Source organism: Anopheles arabiensis, chromosome 3, assembly GCF_016920715.1.
Source record: "Anopheles arabiensis isolate DONGOLA chromosome 3, AaraD3, whole genome shotgun sequence".
In the NCBI taxonomy this organism is placed as follows: domain Eukaryota; kingdom Metazoa; phylum Arthropoda; class Insecta; order Diptera; family Culicidae; genus Anopheles; species Anopheles arabiensis.
The window spans coordinates 81,825,049-81,848,080 of record NC_053518.1 but is presented as its reverse complement, the minus strand read 5'-3'; the positions used below and the strand labels follow the sequence as shown (position 1 = coordinate 81,848,080).

Here is a 23,032-nt window from a genome sequence, read left to right as displayed (position 1 = left end):
CGAATACATTACGATTTTTTTTCTAGTTTAACGAACGTTTGTAAACAAATCTTTACAATGGGCCCGGCACGCACACGCACCGACTGGGCAGCAAAAACAGAAAAAAAGGAAACATCATCCCCCCCCACACACACATACACATAGTACAACAAACTTGCACTTTTTTCTTCGCACATTGCTCACCGTGTGTAATAACGCGCTCGTCTTGTGATACATTGCGATTTTCGCTTGACCTTCCGTGGCTCGTTGCCCGTGCCCAATTATGCAATTGTATCGCCGCGGCTTAACGGCTAGCGGGGTAGAGAGACCGCGAGCAAACATGGGTAGTACGAGCTGTTAGTACAACAGTAACGCTTGTCACGCTGAACGATCGTCGGCGTCGTTGTTGTCGTCGTACGATCGTATGATCTATTTCCACCGAACACCGAACGACCGGCGACGGGGCGTTTAAAAATAGTTCCAAATTCGAGACCAGATTCGCACCCGCCCGATACGGTTTGTGACCCGTTGCGGTGTGTGGTAGTATTTTTGGCAAATCGTACGATTGTGTGCTAGGCAGCCTTAGTACACGCTATCGCACGCACTGGCAACATAGAGGGCGCCACTCAATTGAATTGCAACGGTTGATTGAAGCATCTAATCGATTGAAACTGATTGGGGAGAGAGCGAGTGTGTGAGAATATGAGAGAGAGGTTGAGAAAGAGAGAGAGAGAGAGATGATTTCATGTTGGCGCTAAATAGTAGTGCAAATACAAAGCAACGTATCAGTTGCATTAGGGATCTCTTTGCTGAGGTTTTGTCACACCATCTAACCAAACCTGTCATACATTGTAATCGATGATCGTATAGCTGTAGTGTAATCGATACAAAAAACAAACAGCTACAGCTCAATTCTAGCCAATTCTAATACTCGTTCAACATCTTTCTTCTATTTCAGGTTGCAATTTTCCACCTCTTCTTCTTCAATCGGTCAAGGTAAACTACATCATCAGGGCAGCATTCTCCTGCGTTCATCCATTGATATTAATCGGCTCATCGAAAACTTTGGTCGATAAAGCTTTTTTTTGCACCCTCCCGCCCCAAGTTCAACATCACGCCACGCCAATACGAAAAAAGCCCCTTCTTTACGACCTTATTATATAGGCTTATCAGCAGCAAACCAGTTTGTGCGCGCGTGTAGAACGAAGAAGAACAAAAATCACGCTATCGGTTCAAATGTTTGCACCGCATCAGGTTACAAATGTTGGAAAACCACATTCTGTATGTGTGTGTGTATCATTTTTTTTCGGGATTTCACGGCTTGGCGATAGCAAGCCAAACACGAAAACCCGTCCAAAAGCAAAATTTCAAATGCGCGTCCAGTGGTGGACCCCGATTGCCATTCAAATGAATGCGCACGTTTGCGCGATGATAGCGCGATCAATTCCGTTCTATTTCCGCCCGTGTTAAAACTTAAAACTGGTAGAAAATGAAATTTGGTCACCGGGCTGGAACTTTGAACATGCGTTTTGCAGTGGATATTCCATTCTTTCTTTATCTTTTTTCTTGGGTAAGAGTAAAGATGCATTGCAGAAGTGCTGGATCATCCATTGGCTGGGACCAATTTGCACCTATTTCAAAGGGGACTGTCCACCATCTCACCACCTCACTACCGGTGGCAGTAGGCGCGTCGGGTCAATTAGACAAGATTTGCTAATTTCACAAAAAATAGCTTCGGGTATGAAATCTCACCGAATAGAGCGCAGGAATCTTGAGGGAGCAACTTGAAGGACAGTCCATTTCTCAAGTAGGTGCACCTAACAACCGGAACTGTTTGGTTAACAATTAAACCCCCTTTCCATCACTCACCGAAGTTCCAGCACCGTGGATTGGAGTGGTTGGAGTATCCACAAACTTTGCTCCAAAATTGCTCCAAAATCCGGTAGGCTTTATCGCACTGACCAGCCACACTGGACCAGGTAACTGGTGATGATGACAGCAATTAAATACTTCACTCCACCCGCGTGGTAAGGCCGGGCAAAAAAGGTCACTTCAGAACGCTCATAATAGGTGTGGTACGAAGGGTGTTTTAAGTGCTCTCTCCCTGTGGCTCCGGAAGATCCCCATTTTGCCTAATGCAAAGGACGGCTCCAGATGTCCAGAGCGTCTGTAAAGTCATTCTTCCAAGCATCAACAACACAACTGTTGGCCTTCGCCGGTGCACAGCGAGTATTGGGCGCAAAGAATTCGGGCATCCTCATCACAATCGATATGGTTCGATAACTTACCTACTATCGGCTAGACTCGTCTCCTTGCCGACTACCCCGTTCCAATGGAGTCGCCGTTCCCGCTCGCCATCGTTCAGATAGTCGATGAGTAGAAAATTTTCAATAATACCGCCGCCACCACCACCGTCGCCACCACCACCTCCATCGTCGCCGATGTCATCGTACTGCTGTTTGGTACCATCCCGATGGAGTTGGTGCCGTTGGTGACGTGTATGATGATGAGGATGATGGGCGGTTGGTCCACCGGTGACGACGCTGTTATCTTCCTGCTGCACTGTCATCACTGGAACTGTCAAAAGCAGCAGCGTCAAACCGGTCACGGTGAACTTCAGGACCGATTCTAGCCGTTGCACCTTGCTGCTGTGAACTTTCACTTTAGACATTTTGCTCTGTGTTGACTTGCACAAGGACACCGGGTAATCTGAAGAAGAAAACACAATACGCAATACTTTAGTAAAATGTTTTATCACCAGTTTTGGGGAAATGGAATGGAGTATTATAAAACTGCTCTTTTTGTTCTATTTTAGAGTATCATTATGCACACAATTCCTGGCGAGCGAAGAGTACACCACCCTGACCAAGATGCAGAACTTATTAACAGGACCACTGAAGCACACACTCGCTGAAGGAAGTACATGGGCTCCCCAAACCCTATGTCGATCACTCTCTACTAGACCAGAAACACACAGACGCTAATTGAGCGTAAAATTAGCTTGCTTCGCGCCAACACCAACCACCCCGGACAGAACCGACATTCAGTAAGAGATAGAGTGTAGATACTCTCTATCCCGAGCACTGCTAAGTTGGATTTCACTCACTAACGGATTTTGTTTTCACAAACTTCTTTTTTTGCATCGTATTTGCCGCAGCCCGCGCATTCAACTTACAATAAAACTAGCTCAGGAAGACGCAAGTTGTAAACTGCTGAAGCTGAAGTTATCCTTCCACAAAGGCTGCTGTATTTGGTGTTTCTTTCAAGGGCTAAGAGCCGCCACCACACGCCAATCGATCAAGCTACCACCCGTCAGGACCGAAATCAAAACAGCTCGCCTTTGCCGAATATTGATCAATGTCGGATATCGGATACCGCCGATCAGTGATGTGGAACACGGGCTTCGCAAGCGTCGGACACCAGTCGTGGATCAGAGTTTCGACGACGACGAACTGCGGCTCAACGCAGACAGACGGCAGACACGCGAATAACGCGCCAACGATTCAACGGCAACAGTTTTATACGAACGCGCTTTTTCGCCGGCCCGTCGGTCGTTTCTTGCACCAACACATGGGAGAGAGAAAAAAACCGTTGGCAACCGAAGCTACTGGCTGCGGGGCGCTCGTTACGCCGTCGTGCCTACACCCCTCTGCGTTCTGCGTCATACTTGTATTTCCTCTTTCGCTTCTTTCAGGTACTTTGCCCCGTAGCCAAGCAAACGATGACGTCGAGCACGGTGTGCGAAAACAGGGTGGCCCCAAACATGGGGAAGATGATCGTAGAATTTTCTAGCGCAGCGCTGGGTCGGACCCCGTTTGCTTCAGTGGGCACTGGAGGCGTTACTTTAATGTACGTCAAAGAACGTTGTTGTTTTGGTACAATTTGTCTCATTGAGCGGTAAGTTTAGGTAAAAAAAGTTTTAGTTAATTCACAAATTAATTATTTTATTTTAGAGCTCAAGATAATTAACTTCAATCTTCGACGACTCATTAGCATCGATTAAGGGGTTGACGCGTGTTGAGAACGTCTCAGAAACAATCTATAAAAAGTATCATCATTAGACTATACGCCTCAGTATAATGAACCGATATTCTTAATACGTTTTTATCTGGTTCCTGCAGTCCCACCCTGTGAAGTGGCCGCAAAAACACGACCGTATACGAAGAAGTGTAAAGTGATCGTCCGACATTCCTACAGCCTGTGGCTGGCTGTGTGAGTAGCTACTGAGTGGGGGGGGGGGGGGGAAAACAACATACGATACGACATGATGCAGGTTTTGGCATCATCATCGCCGAGTGCCGAGATAACCGGGGGTTAAAGAGTTTGAGGATTTTTCGCAACTCTAACATATTGCACCATTGCTACCGATAGAGTGACGACTTACTAGCTCTACTGCGTACTTTCCGGTCATGAGCTGCGCATACGTACTTCAACCTAACCGTATCGGTAGGTACGTTTCCGATGAACAGCGATCCGGTTCCGCAGAAGCTTTACGATACCCAGGCATCTTATCTTATCACTGCTTCTTCGAAACGATACTTTACAAACGACTTGTTGTTGGTGTTATCAGGCAACATCAAAATTACCCCACCCGAAGCATTCGTAAATGGGGGGGAAGGAATTGGCTGATGCAAGCCTCATTGACAAACTCACCCCCTGAGGGAACAACGTTTCTTATGTCAGTTGGTGTGTCCGGTCGACTGTTTATCGTTTTTCAGCACTGTAGGGCAATTCTTCGGTACGCGTCGTACACTTACAGCAAACTCGTGCCTTGACTAAGCACACCCTTGAGTGTAGCTGTGCTGTGTAGCCTCCAGACCGAGCCTCCACGTCGCTAAAGTGTGTGGTACGGGGGGGCTCTCACGCCGTAAGTCGGACACGTCGCACCTTTTTCGCTACCGACGATTGCTGCAAAGCTCGGACGATGAAACACGATCGCGTGATGTTGATGATGATTGTACGGTTTACCTGTGCGGGGCCGCATACGGTCGTTAAAATCATACGATGAGTGACGTCACAACGCCATTCACCGTACTTGACCTACCGTGGCGCCAACATGTGTATAGGTATCGCCAACTCACGCCAACAAACCAGTCGGTGACGTGGAGGTACGCTCGATATCACCAATATAGAGAGCACGTGGCTCCTCTAGCCGGCAAATGCAACGTATCCATGATGCTTTCGATTGCGATAGTGCGTATTGTTTCTACTCGATCGCTGAGTGGAAGCTACCAAAACAAACTTTCTCGTTCGAACGCAGCACCCGGCAGCTCCGTTCCAGTATAGAAAGACTAGATTTGTTTTATTTTCTCTCCCTCTCCTGTCGTTTTGATCGTTTGAAAAGATCGTTAAACACGATCGTACCGGTCCGTTCGGCTCAAGCGCTTCGCCGATACGCACACTAACGTACACCGTTCGTCGATCGATTCCGATTCCGAAGACCGAATTTAGACGCATCGATGACCCGACAATGCTACCGAGATGGAATTCGCAGAAAAAATCGATGATCAAACACGGCAACATCCGATGTTTGGGAGAATATCCTCGCCCGCCAACGTAGCATTTGCATCACCGGTGTGTTTTGTGAGCGTGAATCATGGCAGTAATGTGAGCGTCAACTCTGTTTTTATCCGGAGGAAGTATCGTACGATCAGTGTTTGCTTTAGCGTGGCAATGATTCGTCACACATTGCGCTGAGTCAATAGTCACCATGTACAGAAGGCTTTTGTTTTCACCTATACACCTGTGGTACCACCCACACGTACCGCTTACTCTCCACTGTGTTGCGGTCTGATAATGCCTTGTGCCGAGTGAGTTGTTGTTTATAACTGACGCGATCAATCATGTAAGGTCGCGTGTGACCTTGCCGCTGCACCTCGTGCTACGAAACGACACTTCCCCGCCGCACTTACGTGCGTTATCCACGGGAGTAGCTGTTTACAATTACACGCCATTCGCTAAATCTTGCCGGCGTAGCTGTTTATCTCGTAAAGCAGTGATGCGAACGTCTGTAAATCGGAAGGTAATGATACCGGTGCGTCGGTTGATTACGTGTCGGTCAATTACATTGCGCATTGGGAATGGCAATATTGAGTGAAATGATAATAGTAAACAAATTATTTTATGTTTTGGCTGTGGTTTAGAAAGCAAACTGAGAATTACCTCTTTTATAAAAATAATGATTACTCATTCGAGTGGTTCAAATGAAACTTGTTAATGAATTCCAATAGCTTTTCCTTTTTCGTTTCAGGTGACTAACTATCAACAGCTTTGTATATGGGTTTCTGTAATATAATTCAGAGACCTTTAACACATCTACTAAGACAAATAATGTAAATAAGAATATTCTCCGTTGAATTTAGGGTATAGAAAATATTGAGAAATTTCTATACAGTTAAAATCTATTATTTTAATTGAAAAGAAGTTAACACTTGCTACACGTAATTTTTGTGCCTAGAAATGAAAAGTATATCGCTTTTGAGGTTGTGCCTTTTTTAATCCTTGGTACGCTTGGTAGGTTTCTTAAAGTAATTCAGAATCATGTGAAACATGTATATAATTTTGTTTAATTTCAATATTTGATTGATGGGGTTTGTTTTGTATAGGAAACGAGCATATCGGACGATATTATACTGAAGTCTTTTATTTTAATAAAAACTATATAGCAAATATACTCAGTTACTGTTATCATGGAGGAGTTAACGCTATATTGATAGTATCAATGCTTGATGGGCATTCATGACTGATCGTTACTACTTTAACTTCTATCGAAACTTTAACTTATGAATCAGCTAAACGCAAAAACTGCACTGTACAATTTTTGTGCATTATTCATTGCATATTGTACCATTATTAAGGAATGAGAATCTTGTCCATTCTTTAATAAAATTATATTTATATAATTGATGAATTTGATGAAAACCACTCAAGTTTTATAGGTGCCTCTAAAACGTGATATTCATTAAACGCGAATATTCCAGTATTAGTGATGTTTTTTCGGAACGCATTGGATTGTTTGGTGTCTCCATCGAATGTGATTTTATCTGTCAATCGGATCGTGTAGGTTTTGTAGGAACAACCTCTTATTTATTGTTTATTATTGTAACAACAAAACTCATGCAAATGATCACTATATTAATCAACATTTGGCAGCACATCCGATAAAATCACATCCAATGGAGCACTGACACCAAACTTAACCGCATCACTCGAAGCTTTCTCCAGAGGTAATATGTAGATTATTCCACTCAAATCTGTTCACGCAAATAAAGCTACAAGAAATAGAAAACTTAGTTGCGAAAGCACAGATGTAGCGCAATTAGCGAAACCAATTTGTTGAACATTCAATTGATCGCAATGTCACGTTTTTATCCACTAACTGCGTACGCCAATGATGAAAACAACAGATAAATTCTAACTACCAGCCCGACCAATCCGGCGCCATTTGCATGTCCCTAGAAGGGCTTGCATTTGATTGAGTGATTGGCATAATCATAGCGCATGCAATAAGCGATCAACATCCCGGGGGGTGTGTCTACGCGATCAAACCGTGCTGATCGTAGGTCACGCAAGTGGCGTAAATGCTCGAAGCAAACAACATCATGCAATAGCGCATACGTACGCAGTAACTCCCATCCGTCACACTTTGACCCACAGCCGCGGTGGACAGCTTCTCGAATTACCCGACGGTGTCTACATCTCCGCCAACCAAGAGCGGGCGCCATTAATCGCGCGCGCGCCTGTGTGTGTGCTTGTGTGTATTTCTGTACCAATTATGACTCTATTAATTTAGCGCATTGAGCAAACGATACATTGCTAGTAGGGGGAATGAATGCATCGCTCACTGGACACGCGTAGGTGTTATGCATTTAATTGCCCTCGCCATCTTGTGGTGCTGTGTGTCGTCGGTGCGTCGGAAGAAACAAGCGCACCACGAAGAAGCAGGAACACATTAGAGCTTTCTCGCGATCGCGATCCCTGGGATGCCGATTGATGGACGCAATTAATGCAAATCGCTTTCCATGCCCCGCCGCACGGTTTGTCCCCCGGTCGTACTGCATCGGGTCGATTATTTCAAGCGGCTCTTTTAAACACATTTTGACGGCAATTCCTTTTGCTGCTGCTGCCGCCGCTAAGCTTGGTCAGCGCTTCATCCGCCTTCGGGTTTGTTTTTTTTTCTTTACCTTTTTTGCGTAGGTATAAATGAATGGAAAATCTATCGATGTAAATCCATCCCTGTGTTGGCTTCGCTAATATCGCCGGGAAATATTATTTGTCATTTGTGTCGCTAGCACCACAGGACATCGCTCATAGATTATGAATGCCATACGTGAACGAGCCGTAATGATGAAAATATTATTCCTATAAAGTCGGCAAACAAAATGAATGAATGGAACGCACTAGGTGGTTGATACTAATTGAATGTTCCCCTCAGTGCCGACAGCGACGTTCAGGGATTGGTGCGTGGTAACAAATTGACGTAATTATATAATAATATGCGAAAGACGTTAAATGTTTATGTTTTTAACTTTGACTCTATCATTGGAATGGGGTGTATGATGAGATGATGTACCATTTCTATGCAATGCGATGTCAATCGTTCATTTAAACTAATGTACAAACGGCAATTAAACTAATGTACAGTTTTATTAGCCATGAGTTAATATTGCTTCAAACGTGCCTGATCGATGTTTCCATCCAATGATTAGCTAATCGCTGATCGCTGTTTATATTTTGATGCACAAGGACACCATTCCAACATTCTTGGCATACTTTCGCAAAAGCTCGCACGTGATCATGTTCTCTATCTTTCTAGCAAAATATACAACACCTTCGCATGTAACTTAACTCACCTCTCAATTCGCTTGACGATCAATTTGGAAAGACACGATCACTTGCACACTTAACCTAACACCCAGCACCTAACTTCACTTGTCACGCTAAACGGCACTATCGCAAAGTGTAACTCGATATCAAACGCGACACGCTCGAACACGCACGGCCCCACGGCAAAACGGCACGGAATTCCACTGGTTGGAATTTTATCGATTTCGATCGAGTTAAGTAGAAGGAACAAAAAAAAACACCACAATCTGCATTTAAAGTATGCAGTAGAGCAATTCAACCATTCACACAGTAGAGGGGGAGGTTTTAAATTATCTTTTACCACTGGGTAACTTGACACACTTCCAGCTTAGCTTATCACGATGAGGTGGTGCTTTTCTGTGCAGGATGTTGCCATTAGCTTCTAACGAATTGCTTGCACTTCTAATTTAGTTCCCGGAAGGAGGGTCGTTTTCTGTCGGTAGTACACTTTATTTATCCTTTGGTTATCGGTTAACTGGATGCACTTTCTTTTCTTCACAATAATTTTCATCCCCCGCCAGTATAACGTTAGTCAATATTTATTCTGCTGATTTCTGGTGCCCCCGGGAGCACCACGATCAATGTTCGGACCGCAGCTCGATCAAACTGCACAGGTTGATTTTATGCTTGCGTTTAACCAGTTTCGTTTCGTTTTTTCTTCCTTCATGCCAATAAAATTAAACCTCCACGGATGCTTACTTCACACCTCGTTAAGCGGGCTTTTTTTTCTTATCTCACACTGCACGGAAGGAAGGTCGTTTGCTGGGCGCTTCCCAGTAAAATCACACTGATCGGAAATTTGATTGCGCCACCGATTAAATCCCCCGAGATCACACCGCGCGAAGGGCTGGTGGGGAGAAAGCTCTGCACCAACCTGGGCAAACCTAACGAATCAACCACTTTACCGGGAGCGCACCGCACCAAAGGTAGAATTTATTATCTTTTCAATTAAATCAATCGCTTGATTGCATTATTATTGGCTGTGCACCTTAACGTGGCACCCCGGCGGGAAGCACCGCTGCACAAGATTGCGGACTCGGCCGGCATTAACTTTAACGTTCACTGACACTTGCACATGGAATTTCTCACGAAAAATCCTCGTTTTTATAATCACGTTGTCCTTTAGCAAGTGTGGGCTTGCGATTAATTTCGTTTCGGTTGCATCTGCAGAAAAAAAAGTCCGTAATTTTACGTTGTGATCTTGCGAGCCGCGATTGCTGTGTTTTTTATAGTAGCGACGAACACCGGAATCGATCCGCACAGTAGGACAGCCGTTAGCGGTTTGAACCGGGCGATGAAATCTTTCAACCGGTCGACCCCGCGTACCACCGAGTGCCGTATCTGCGTGTATACGACACACGCGCATGTCCAGGCTGCGGGTGCAGAATAGGTGCGATGCGACCGTGTGACGTCGCGTGAAGGGAGTCTGTTGCATACGCTTTGTGTACGCGAAAGGGAATGGGGCGAACTGAATTGATTTTTTAAACCAGCTGCTCGAGGGAAATTTGTTCTTTTTAAGCGGCATTTTTGATGCGATTTTATCGACAAATGGTGAAAGTGTTTAAGTTCAGCTAAATAATATGTTAAGTGAATAGTTATTGAAGCGGCTGATGCTAATTATGAGAAGGTAATATTCTGAAAAATATTTTGGCTGGAAGCCGTTTTTCTTTCTTTCTTTCTTTCTTTCTTTGATGAAGCTAGTCTTTTTATACTTGGTTATATCATATTTTACAAGTTTTGTACTCAACTGCAATATAGTTATAGTGTTAACCACAGATACGAGGAGGGTCTGGATGGGAATAGGGTCACATCCTGTCTTGTGGGAGCGGTGTATATAACAACTAGAGCATTGAGCCTCTTCTAAATCGACTGGTCAAATATGAATAAATGTTCCAGCAATCAGAATGCGACTGGAGATGTAGATTGTGTTGAAAACTTTGATATTTTAATATTTAAAGTTTTTTCAAACTGGAATCAGATAATTTCATTCGAATTATTTTAAATTCAATTAAAATTGACCGGATAGCACAGTTCAATATCTGAACCATTTTAACTCGTAACTCTTAAAAAGCGCAACAATCGATCCTGTTTGCATGCCCACGATTGCTCGATCAGCTCGTGGTAATCGTGGTGATGCTGTTGTGGCGCGCTCCATTGAAGATTGACGATCGTTCGTTCGATGCACCTCTTGGCGATGTGGAGCGTAAAGCGCCTTTCGATTATGATTTGATGGCTGCATAAAAGACCCTTCGGAGGCCGCGGTCCCATCGTCCAGGAAGTTATCAGCGGGCCTTGTGCACAAGAGCTCGTAAAACAACTTAATTGGTTGTTAAAACACAGTGTTGTACGTACGTTCGCTTTTTCGCCCCCTTTTTTGAAACACACTTGTAGAACGAGCTTGTGCATACGAGGGGGGAAGTATGGTGACGATCTTCTAAGGTGATTTCTTCGCGAGGGATTAGCTTCAGCGCTTCGGCGATGTGTTCGATGTGCGAGATATGTTGAACATCTTTATGAGGGAGACCAGGACCGGGAGACGCGGTCTGGTACGATTGAGTGATAAAACCAACTCCCCTTTCCCCTTTCTGGCCTGGTGCTAACCTTTAAGATCCAATTTTCTAGTCAACCGGGCAACATTGGAGTGCGGAGCATTTGAGCGAAACAAAAACACAGGAAAAAGGTGGGAAGAAATTAAATTATTGACCCAACGATGGGGCCAGCTTGACGGCGAGCAGTTTAGCATGTAGATGATTTTACAAGTTTACGACTGTTTTGGAAAACTGGAACAAGGATTATAAGACGAACAAGAGAGCGAGAGGAGGATCGCTTGAGGCCAGTGACTACAAGCTTGATTTGGAGCTGATCGACATATTCCCAATGCTAGTCGCTTGTTGCACTTTTACTGAGCTGAAGATGAGAAGTACAATAAAGATGTCTAGGAGAATCGTGGAATCGTTTGAGATGTAACATTGTGGCTCGAAATTCCCAGACTGTTGGATTGCAAACTTTATTGCAGTTTTATGTCCTATCTCGACGTTATGCAAGCGTGCCAGATGTACTTCTGGCTCCATCGAAAGCCATGATATACCCTCATGCATTAAGTAAATATGTATCTTACTGGTGAGCATTAAACATTTGAACTTAATTGAACTAGATCGGAAGGATGATCAGGGTTGTGCTGTGTGGCGTGACTGTCAATATTGTTTCTTTGAAGGCATATTCCTTTCAAATAAACAACAACCACCGTTCTAGACGCTACACAAACCCCAACACCACCCTCAGTCAGCTAGTCAATAAAGTAATCAACTTATAACTCTTCCCGCCACGCGTTGGAAGTACTTTGTCTCAGATCCGATCCATCCAATTGATTCCAGCCAAGTTTTTGCTGACACAGGTCTTCCAACTACCCGCCCGGCATGTGCAAACAAGAAGATGCCCAAGAAAGTGTGGAGGAAAAGTGTTTCGTAAAAAAAAACATGGCCCTCGTGTTGCTACACGCCGCCCACCCTGTCTGATCACACAATGTCTGACACCAACGGAAGCTGTGTGTAAAACAAAAAACAATCTCAGTGTGTACAAACAAAAAGAAAACATTCCTACAGTCCCGGGTCGTACGGGACAGTGCATGCAGGAGGACAGTCTGTTGAAATCTCAATTAACCATGGCAAAAGGAAAGTGAAGTGGTTAGCACACAGCTTCCACGCACCGGACGCCACCAGGTTCATCGCGGGCCGATTTGCGCTGCCCTTTTTGTGGAGTCAGTCAGGTGACAAGATGGACAGATTTCGTCTTCACACGAGGCGGCTAATTGATATGCAAGGTGTCTTCGTTCGTTCGTTTTTTTACTGCGGCTAGAGTTCACAGTTATCACACTGTCCCTTCGCTCGCCTGCAACACGTGGTAGGACAGGGCCCATCAGACTGTCAATCGGGTTGCGCTCATTTGCGCGCAGCAATGGCGCAAAGCAGCCATTTAAATTTGACAAGCACTTTTCTCAGGGATTTTAATTGACACGCAGCGTAATATGGGCACGGAAGGGCATGACGTGCGCTGCTTAATTAATGAGCCTGTGGGTCATAGTAGTAAGAGTTTTATAAGAGCAAATTCAGAATGATCGTGAAGCTGCCTCAAAACAACCCGAACGCTGTGCTGGAAGCCGTTGCTAAGCAACAGTCACGCTTCCAACGGATTCTCTTTCACTTAGCTATCAATCGATTGGGTTGAACCAAAAGTAACATGCAATTGTGCAATTTTTCAGTTTACATAAGCATCTCAGGCATTTTTATGAGCCGAATCGAGGCATTTTTATGAGCATTTATTAATGTACGAATCATTGCCAAAGTGTTAACATCATAGTCTCGTCATAATACTTGAAGCGCGACCAGTTCACTTTTTGTCCAAGTATCAGTTAACAAGCGCCTCCAAAATAACCTTTAAATTCTTTTTGCTCCAACTCGCATCGGCGAATATCGATTCGATTATCGTTGCCGGTTTGATGTTTTTTTTGCTCACGGCAATTTACTCATGAGAAGAACGGCGTTAAAGGCTATAAACACGAAATCGATAACGACGCCCTTGTCTACCCGTTCCTCCTTTGCAGTTTCGGTAAGTTTTAATTGGATTTCTTTAGCCAAAACGCACAGCAAAAAAAAAACACTCCACACCAATTTGCCTTTAACTGACTTCAATGTAGATATACTTTTCTTTTATTAGTGCTTATTATATCCGCCTATTATTGACTTCGTCCGTGTCTTGCGCCTTGATGCCGCGCGCGAGATTTAAAGTAAGCTGCCCAGCTTTCAAGCAAACGTTTAAACTGTTTCTGCTTAAGTAGGGAGTCCCGACCGTCCTAGCGTATGTTGCTTAATCTCATAATCACAGGAGGTTGCCTTATCTGCTGGGGCACGCTTCAATCCCGCACCGACGGTACCGCCTGCATGACGATCGACTCCTTGATCGGGTCCGGATCGTCGCCCACCAGGTACGTTAGGATGCAGGTCAGATCGACGGGCTCGCCGGTCGGATTCGCTAGCAGCAGCACCTGCGTAATGCCGTCGGCCGGTGGCCGAAATGGTTTCGTACCCGGCAGACTGCTAGCGGACGGTGGCAGCAGCCGCAGCTTGCACGGCTTCCGCACGCTCGCGTCAAACTGAAAGCTGGGAATGCTGGTGCGGCCCTGATTGATCGTCGAGATGACGATCACCGTCACGTCCGGTCGCGGATGGTCCGCCGCAAAGTTAAGCGTAATCTGCAGACCCTCCTTATCGTCCAGCACGGTGCGGGACGGTTCCCGGCTCGGCTGAATGCAGTCCAGATCGATCACAATGTCTGCCAGCGCTTTCAGTTCCGGTTTGCTGCTGGGCACCGTTTTCGTTTCGGCCGGTGCCGGTTGCTCTACTTTGGTAGGAAGTGCAGAGGAAGTTGTCGCCGGTGCGGCCAGGATTGGATCGTCCTCTTCCGATCCAGCCGATCCGGTCGGTTCGGGGTTTGTCGCGGCAACAGCAGTAGTAGTAGTTGGTGGCTCTTCGGGCGGTACCGCTCCGGAGAGAAGCGTCGCCTTCATACCGCTAATGATGGAATCGAGCTCGGGAATGGACTTGCTAGACGCACCGGCTACCGAACCGTTCTGGGCCGGTGCTTTCGACGGTGCCGGCCTGCCTGCCGTCGCTCCCAGCACTGGTGAGGGGGAAGCATTGGCCCTGGTTTTAATGCTGCTGAGAATGGAATTCAATTCCAGTAGATTATCTTTGGGTTTGGTTTCGTTCGGCTTCATCCCGTTCAGCCCGCTGTACGTGGTTGCAGCGCTTTGGTTGGCCGCAGCTTCCGGAAGCAGTATATCGTTCCCGACCGTTCCCCCATTGCCATGCCCGGTCGACGAAAATATGTCACTCAGATCGTCATAGTTGGAGCGGTTGGAGGTAGCTATCTCTTTGCCGCCACTGCCCGGCACCTCGCCGGACACATCGAACAGCGTGTCCAGTGGATCCGAACCGGTAATGTTGGGAGTGTAGCTCATGGTGGGGAGTAGTGGTGCGGTCGTTTCGACGGGATGGGACAGAGCGGCCCGCTCTGCCGGCTGCTGGTTCAGTACCTTCACACGATACTTGTCTAGCGCTTGCGTCAGTGCATCGTTCACTTCAAATATTTTCTCTAAAAAAAACGAAATATAAAATGTGAAAGTGAGTGAACGGCTATGTGTAAGTGAAGTTTCAAATGTCCAACAGTGAAGTAACTAATTAGAAAGTAAGTAGACAACGAGAAAATAACAAATAAAAACAGTTTAAAATGAAAATAAACACATTCCGTAACTTGCACCCAAAAGGAAAGTGACTGGAAAAATGCATTCAAAACAAAGGAAAATAGAGAAAGAGACAAATACATAAAAAGCAAGAAAGGGAAAGCCATTGTACAAGTGTCGTTACTAACCAAATTCGCTAGCTAAACTCCAGAATTTGCCTACATTCTTGCATCCGCTCTCAAGAGACTGAACTGTGTGTGAGGGGTGATTCATTGCGGTTAAAGGTGAATAGTGTAGCCAGGGCGATGTTGATGGTGTTCAGGACGACGATTGGATTGTGGAATGAAATGGGAAAAATGGAAAGCGCAAGGCAGAGCGCAATGAGAGGTGTGTAAAGGTAGAGAAAGACAGAGAAGATGGAGTTAGCAAAACGGTTCCGTACGAAAGTAATTCAACGAAAAATGGTTTAATTTGCTTTCTTTTTTTTAAACAACGAATGTTAGCAAAAGTGCACACGGGAATAATGGGACACAGACACAGAAAGAGAGAGAGAGAGAGAGGATGATAAAGAGAGTGAAATCTTACCGAGCATTTCCTCGCTGTGTTGCGTTTCCTCCGCCAGCCGCACGATCGTGGGATGGGCACTTTCGCACGATTCGTAAATTTCGCTCAGCACCGCTAGCCCGTCGTCGGACGTTTCGCCCGCCCGGTACTGGTCGAGCATTTCCGCCAGCAGCTTCGTATTTTCCGCCACCTTCTGCAGCTCCGCCAGCCGGCGGCTCTTCATCTGCGTGCGGCGCTCCTCGTCCCGGTACAGGTTCTGTATCAGCAGGTTCGCCTTTTCGAAGTTTTCCGGCTTGCCGCTCGCGATCAGCTGCTTCAGCTTCTGCTGCTCCTTGTCCAGCATCTGGCCGCCGCGCTCGTCCAGGTGGCGGGCCGGCGGCCCACGGATGATCACGTTCTGCTGCGACCGGTGCTGGATCCCCTGCGTGGCGAGCAGATTGTACGCTTCCTGTATTTTATCGCAATCGCACGGATCGTACTTGTTCGTCCAGGTAAGCAGAATGTTTAGGATCTACGAAGGGGGGGGAGATAGCATTAATGACACATTCAAGGGGGAATCATTATTTGAGCGGCACTTACACGCTCGGACACTTCGCGCGGTGTCTGGTCGCCGTTGTACTTCTTCGAAACCATCTTGATCAGCTCGTTCAGAAACCGGAACTTGTTGATCTCCGACCGGAACTCGCGCCCCAACGATTCCATACATTCTTCCAGCGCCTTCGGAGGGAGGAGCGGCCGCGCAAGGGAAGAACAAAAGGTAAACATATTGTTGATTACATGGTTCAGCTTATCACAAAAGACACACACACACACGCACTCACCTCGAGGGCAAGCAGCGATTCCTTCGTGTTGGTCGACTGTATCCGGCTGACGAGCAGCTCGCGGGCGATGGACATCTTCGACGGGTCCTTCTTCAGCGTCAGACAGAACTGATCGATTGCCGACACGTCCAAATCATGATTGTTCGGATGGACGGCTTTTCCTGCACGGCCAACAAAACAAAAACAACAGCAACAACAACGGAAAACAAAAAGAAAAGCACAATACATTATTGATCGAAGCAGGATCACACATTTGCTTCAACAATACTCACGCAAATAGCCATCGAGAACCGTCCGCACGTCCATATTCTGGTGGCCCGAACGATAGGGGGGGGAAAAACAACGGAAGCCCAAAAACACACACTGCAAACTCCGCGAGCAATTCTTCACTGTGTGTGACTTTTTTTTTTCTTGCAGCCGCTGCAATTTTTTCTTCCTTTTCTCGCTCCTTCGGGCACCCGTCACGTATCGGCAAAATGTATCGGGGCCGTGTGTCTGTTCTTAGTGCGCAGCGTAGCGAACCGGTGCGCCTTTGTTTGGCTGCTCTAGGAACGGTGGATAGACGTGCCGATTGAGTGGAGCGCTACAGAGGGGTATAAACGGAACGCAGTCTAGCCGAAATGTCAATGCAGGTAATTGGTTTGTTTTGTTTTGAACGGAGTGCGTTTAGTGGGATTTTAGAAAACGGCTCCAAATTACACAAAAAGCTCAATTTACACCAAATTACACAAAAAAATCAATTTACTCACCAATCAAGGGAAGAACGCCCTCGAGGTGTTGAGCGTTATTTATGGCGTACAAAAGGGTAAAGAAAACCCGTGAACCATTTTTCGAAAGACGCTAAAGTCCTTCGCGGGCACGGATTGAATATTAACACAAATAATCAATTTATTATTTCTGTAATTCTAATATCAACGGCAAATATTAACGGCCCGATACGCTCTTCTAGAGGAGTTTTCCAATAATACTGTGCCGTAGAAGCGTTTGTGCTTTGGCAGCACGCGTTTCATTTCCTCTGCCACGATCGCTCGATCGCACACGATCATCGTGTCTCGTGTGGGTCGGCTGGAGCAGAATGAAGAAAACGTCTGCGTAGGGCGAAACGAAAAAGGCACTTAATTTTCGTACCATCTCCGCAGTATCGCCGTTGCCAAATCTCGTATTTTGCTTGTTTCAAGTTGTTTTGTATCCTCTTGCTTCCAGCCGTATCCTCCATCTCTTTGTGCTGCGGTGAATGGCACCACGTACACCACCAGGGAAACCCGTTCTTGAACCATTTTTTTTTTTTTTCGAAATGTTGCATACCTCAACATGATATGCAAGAACGTCCACACATTGTGTGCGGAGGGACATAAATTAGCAACCGATTAGCATGATTATGACAAATTGACATTAAAAACGGCGCATTTCGTTCGAACAACCCCAAGGGGAAGAATGCATCCGATGCTGTCCTAAAAGGATGCATCAATAATGTGGTATGGTAAGATAGGGGAAGAGGATGACAGAAGGAAGCATGGGTTCAGGTCGAATTGAAAAAATGCCTCTTACGGCGGAAGGGATTTCCTGGAATTCTCGCACGATGAGGCATCTTCCTTTTTTTTGGGGAGGAACTGAGTAGATTATTCTTGAGAACTCGTTCGTTGTCGAATTCAAATAAGTTAAATGCACCACAAAATGAGCTCTTTTTCCACCCCATTCAACAGGTCCCATTGATTGACAATTGAATTAACCTTCGGGTGAGCTGGATGATAACGAAGAATTCGTTACGCGGCTTTTAAGGATTTTTATTCCTCCCAATAAAATCCAAGCCAATGAACTCTTATTTAGAATCCCATAAATTTAACCTTCCGAAGAAAACAAAAACTGCACCAAGAAACAATTTGGCATGTGAATGTGGCCCTTTTTCACTTCGCTTCGTCCCGCAAGGATCGTTTCGTTAGGTACAAGTGTTCCTCCCCGCATGATGTCTGCGGTGCAACGTGGCTGCAACGCCACGGGAGGTCTCGAGTGAACAGGAACAAACGCACCTCCCAGAAGAAAACAAATAGTGAGCAACGATTTGTCAATTGTCCCGGCAAACATTGCAATTATGATCCTGGTTTCTCCTGGTGCCGATGGTCACCGACTCGTCTCGACACGTTTTGCAGGTAATTGACTCTAATTAAATGGCTCAACAGTTCAGCTACCGGGGTTGTACGGTTTGTTCAGCTGTGTGCGACATTCCTTGTAAAGATCTCGGGAAGAATCATTTGTCCTTTTTGTGATGCTTATTGCCCCCCATCCAACACCGAAAACATCCCACAAACGGACAAACATCTTGCCTACACGCATGTCATACCAAACTGAACCAATCCACCAAAAGGATACACGATTCGCGGGAACGATCCATTACCAGCAACGAAAAAAAAGAACGATCGCAGTAAATAAAATTAAGACAGGTTTCCCTTCTATGGGTTTGCCGCCGTTGCCCACGACTTTGCAAACGTTTCGCTTTTGGCCGGCTTTTGGAAGGTTTATTGCTGCCGAGGTGGTGTGGCAGATTTTAAATTATCTCCACGCAGGCGCAAAGCGATGGGATTGCGTTCTTTTTCCTGTCACGCCAGTCACTCTTTTTCCCTTGTGCTACAAAAGCGAACCGAAACAGTGTAGCAGAGACAAACAGGGGGGCGAGCAGATAAAGATTCCCAATTTTTTTTTGGGTCCTTTTCACCCAAACATCCCGGTCAGTGCTTTTGCACAAAAATGGGAATACGATCACTTCGGACAACTGCAAGCCCACGATCTCCTGGAGTGCGCCTCATAACATGAAGGGACTGCAATGCAAATGCACTGCCACGAGCGGTCAAACATCCCACAAACCCTCCCCTCACACCCTCTGAAAAGACCCATCCAAGCCGCTTGATTAAAAATGCATGATTTAGTGTGCGCGCGCAGTGGGCCCAAAAGAGTTCGGAGAGAAGAAAAAAAACTCCCGAAGGCGCTTTAATTAATATGTAACGATCGCAAAAATCACTTTAACCACTGAGGAAGTGTTTGTGGCCGCGAAGAAGGGTGGCCCGAAAGCAACACCAAAGTGAGAAACAGTAGGATGATGATGCCTTTCGGAATGGTTTGAACGAGCCACGCACAGGGAGAGTTTTGTACGAGCTGATTGCTGTCGCCGAGCCTTTTGGGCAGGTTCGATGGCTTTATCACGATGAAATGTCGAAGTGGAAATTAATGTGGACGATGTGGGTCGATTGTGGCACCGGCGAAACGGGACACATTTTCAGTAGGTTCGAGTGATTTGTTAGTTTGCAATGTGTGACAAAATGTACCCGCGATTCAGATTAGCTGAAAAAACATGGAACTCCAATTAGGGTGATTAGTGGTTTTTGTATGGCAAGAAGGTGTGAAAATCATTGTTTTACAGCAAAAGACTCTGCCTGTTGATAATTTCTGGCAATGAGAAATTTTGCAGGATTTTCTTGTTTGTAAATTTTGTATTAATTTAATTCCTCAATATGATTATTACATAAATAATACATTTTATTTCAATTCAATATAGCTACGAAAAAGCTGCTTAAAAGAATTTGCTTTGAGTTCAGTTGCCAATCAGTTGTCCAATCTCGGCGATTTGTATTTGTTCAAGGTTCGATAATCGATTCGATTCGTTAATCGATGATTCGAGTTCCAATACTTAATCCAGTCATGCTTATATCATTTCTTTATTTTCATATTCAACGGTCCTTTCAAACAGTTTTTTCGATTTTCCGATAGAGGGCGCTAGCGTTGTTAAGGAAATGCGAAAACTAGCCACAAGCAATGCTCTCGGAGTTTTAAAAAAATTGTCTGGAATGATGCCACAATGTTTGCAATAATGTTGGGGCAGTTAACGCGCACGACTTAGCAACATGCCCGTCATGGGTTCAAACCGCATATGGACCGTAGCACGGACTGAGGGCAATGGCAGTGTCTCATTCAATGCGATGTTATCGGACGTGCTATTTGGAGTACTATTTGGAATGATATTGCGATTATTTGGATGACTCGATGGTATTTTTAAGAAGGTGGACCAAACTTCCCAAATGACCAGAATTGCTTAAGCAGCTCATTTTGGCACGCTAACCCAAGCGCCACAGATTAAGCTTAAACGACTGGAAAATTGAATATCCATAGAAAAAAAATGAAAGCTCCACAGCTTCATTGGTTTGATCAATAGATGGCGTATTAAAACTGATTATTATATTGCTATCCTTTTCTTGCAATGTGTTTCGACAAGTTTCATCTAATCATGACCTATATAGCCTTCTAACTTTCCGAGCAAAAATCTATATGAATGGTCGTGTGGTCAGATACGTGGGTACCAACACCAACGACCATTACTCAAATCTCACTTGCTTCAGTGCTGGTGGTTTCCATTGGAGTTTAGTATTTAAACAATCGTATCGCCGTTCTAGTTCTAGCGATGCATAACTTCAATGCGAAACCATACAACAGTGCAGAAGAAATGAGAAAGCTCTCCTCCAAGCGATGAAGCTCAACTGGTTGAGGTATCCCACCAACAGAGAGCGCCACCAGCTTTTTTGCTATTTTTAGAATGCATGAGTCGTTTGCCGTCTGCTAAACGAAGTCTTTCTATATTCCGTTTAGGTAGAGAACTTGAGTCGTTTAGAAGCCGTTTAGTGGTCGTTTAGTGGATTTGTGGCACTTGGGAAAGATCGCTGCTCTAATTCGCCTTTTGCAATAGATAAACAGCATCAAAGTTCCAGGTGGTCCTTCTAAATAGCGCCTAAGCAGCCTCCTTAAGCTACGGTGCCGGGGATTATTTTGCTTTCAAGCAAGCGTCATCGATGAAATAAACAACAGGATTTGTTTTGTTTGTGTACATGTGTATATTTTTCAATCCTTAATATTCATAAATTACACGAAACGTATCACAATTTACTGTACAATCACAATTCCTTCATAATCCCTTCTTCAAAGAACTAATCTAACTTGTACAGCAGCAATGAGATGATAGGCGGCGTCTGTCTTTGACACTTTGACAAGACCCACCTTGTACCGATGTCATGCATTAAAAAGCTATGAAGTTCCACCAAGTTCGGTACACGTTCTTAACAAGCCTTAAAGTTCCATCATGAACCCTACACATAGTGTTAATCAGCCGCAAAGTTCCAAAGAGTACCATGTGCCTGTTAAAAAGCTCCATAGTTCCGCAAAGTACCGTTTATTTCTTAATCAGCCACAAAGTACGACATCGGAACGATTTTTCGTTAAACAGCCCTAAATCAGCTATAAAGTACGAGCTGGCTATTTGGGTTGGTAGCACTTCATACCATTTTAAAGCGTGACATCGGTCATGTGTAGATATTGTAGGAAAAATAGCAAATTTATGTTTTATTCTCGTTAAAGTTTTGTAGTTTTTATCCCAAATAGTCAAATTTGCTTATGCAGCTAATTTTCGGACGTTAAAGATCGCTGCTTGAATTCGCCTTTTGCAATATTTAACCAGCATTAAAGCTCTAGGTGGGCTTTTTAAATAGCGCTTAAGCAGCTTCCTTATGCCACGGTGCCGGTGATTGTTTTTCTTTAGGTTTTAGCGTCTTCAAAGATATAACAATTAAGTTTTGAATTTCGAATTTAGTTATTATTTTAAAACTCTAAATTCTCTTGAGTTCCACATAATTTCACAAAGTTTATAAAAAAATCACAATCACTTCACACAATATTCTTTCATAAATTAACTAACAAACTACGAGATGATTGATGCCGTCAGTCTTTGACACTTTGACAAGAGCTACCTGTTACCGATGTCATGCATTAAAAAGCTTTAAAACTTTTAAACACTTTCTTAACTAACCTTCAAGTTCCATCGTGAACCAATCACATCAGGCTAATCAGCCGCAAGGTACCAAGTGTTTGTTAAAAAGCGCCATAGTTCAGCAAAGTACCGTCTCTTAATCTCTTAATCAGCCACGAAGTACGACATTGGAACGATTTTTCGTTAAACAGCCACAAATCAGCTATAGAGTTCGAACTGGCTACTTGGGCTATGCCAAGAAGAAGAAGAATTATATTTGAAAACAAGCTTCATGCATAAATGTTATTAATTGATACATTTTGGGACGTTTTAGAATTCTCAACTGTTGATTTGTTTCTCACACTGAAAAACGATCGGTCGAAATGTCAGGTTTGATATATAATATAAATTTTTATTAATTTAATTATTAATTTATTTATTCAACATTCCACAACCCAATACATTATTTCTTTTAATTCAGATTTTAGATTTAATACATTTTTATTCACAAAAGCTCAATACTACCGTATTAAAGAACCACCCTGTAACGAATCACTCACACCAGCATCGCACACTTTTGCTCTTTGGGATTTGGTTGCTTGGAAGGGGGTAGGGCTTGTACATAACGACAGACTCAATTCGTTCACTCACACTACCAACCGCACACACACACTCGACGCCCGCCCATATACCTTTGTGTGTGTGCCTGTGTGCTTCGGCGCATGTGTGTGTGTGTGCGCACCCTTCTTAATTTAGAAAGCAAGGCCTCCGACACATAGGAAA

The 23,032-nt window shown here is 44.8% G+C and overlaps 2 protein-coding genes and 1 long non-coding RNA gene across 7 annotated transcripts in view; 1 reads left to right on the top strand and 2 right to left on the bottom strand.

Moving 5' to 3' along the window:
* The window catches only part of LOC120899518, a 30,558-nt gene extending 20,448 nt beyond the window's left edge, over positions 1-10,110 (bottom strand). For 3 of the 4 annotated variants that reach the window (XM_040305475.1, XM_040305474.1, XM_040305472.1), the window contains exons 1-2: positions 3,155-3,271; positions 2,268-2,688 (exon numbers count right to left, since the gene is read on the bottom strand). In XM_040305475.1, the coding sequence (XP_040161409.1) occupies positions 2,268-2,650 (383 nt within the window). In that variant the 5' untranslated portion in view covers positions 2,651-2,688; positions 3,155-3,271. Of the gene's footprint in view, positions 1-2,267; positions 2,689-3,154; positions 3,272-8,831 lie in introns of those variants that run through there. The other variant, XM_040305473.1, reaches the window with a different exon arrangement.
* On the top strand, positions 849-3,200 carry LOC120899519. The gene is made up of 3 exons (XR_005739066.1): positions 849-975; positions 2,795-3,025; positions 3,137-3,200. It is a non-coding gene; the product is annotated as an uncharacterized LOC120899519 (long non-coding RNA).
* Positions 10,111-13,511: 3,401 nt separating the features above from the next.
* LOC120903137 (ADP-ribosylation factor-binding protein GGA1) lies at positions 13,512-16,908 on the bottom strand. 2 transcript variants are annotated; one of them, XM_040312380.1, is made up of 6 exons: positions 16,740-16,908; positions 16,468-16,628; positions 16,226-16,363; positions 15,668-16,157; positions 15,271-15,333; positions 13,512-14,994 (listed from the first exon to the last, which is right to left on the bottom strand). In XM_040312380.1, the coding sequence occupies exons 1-6, from the start codon at positions 16,771-16,773 to the stop codon at positions 13,754-13,756; spliced, it is 2,127 nt and encodes a 708-aa protein (XP_040168314.1). In that variant the 5' UTR covers positions 16,774-16,908; the 3' UTR covers positions 13,512-13,753. The 2 variants fall into 2 exon arrangements, with proteins under 2 accessions (XP_040168314.1, XP_040168315.1); XM_040312381.1 differs by lacking the exon at positions 15,271-15,333 and having other exon boundaries at positions 16,740-16,906.
* Between the last annotated feature and the right edge of the window lie 6,124 nt (positions 16,909-23,032).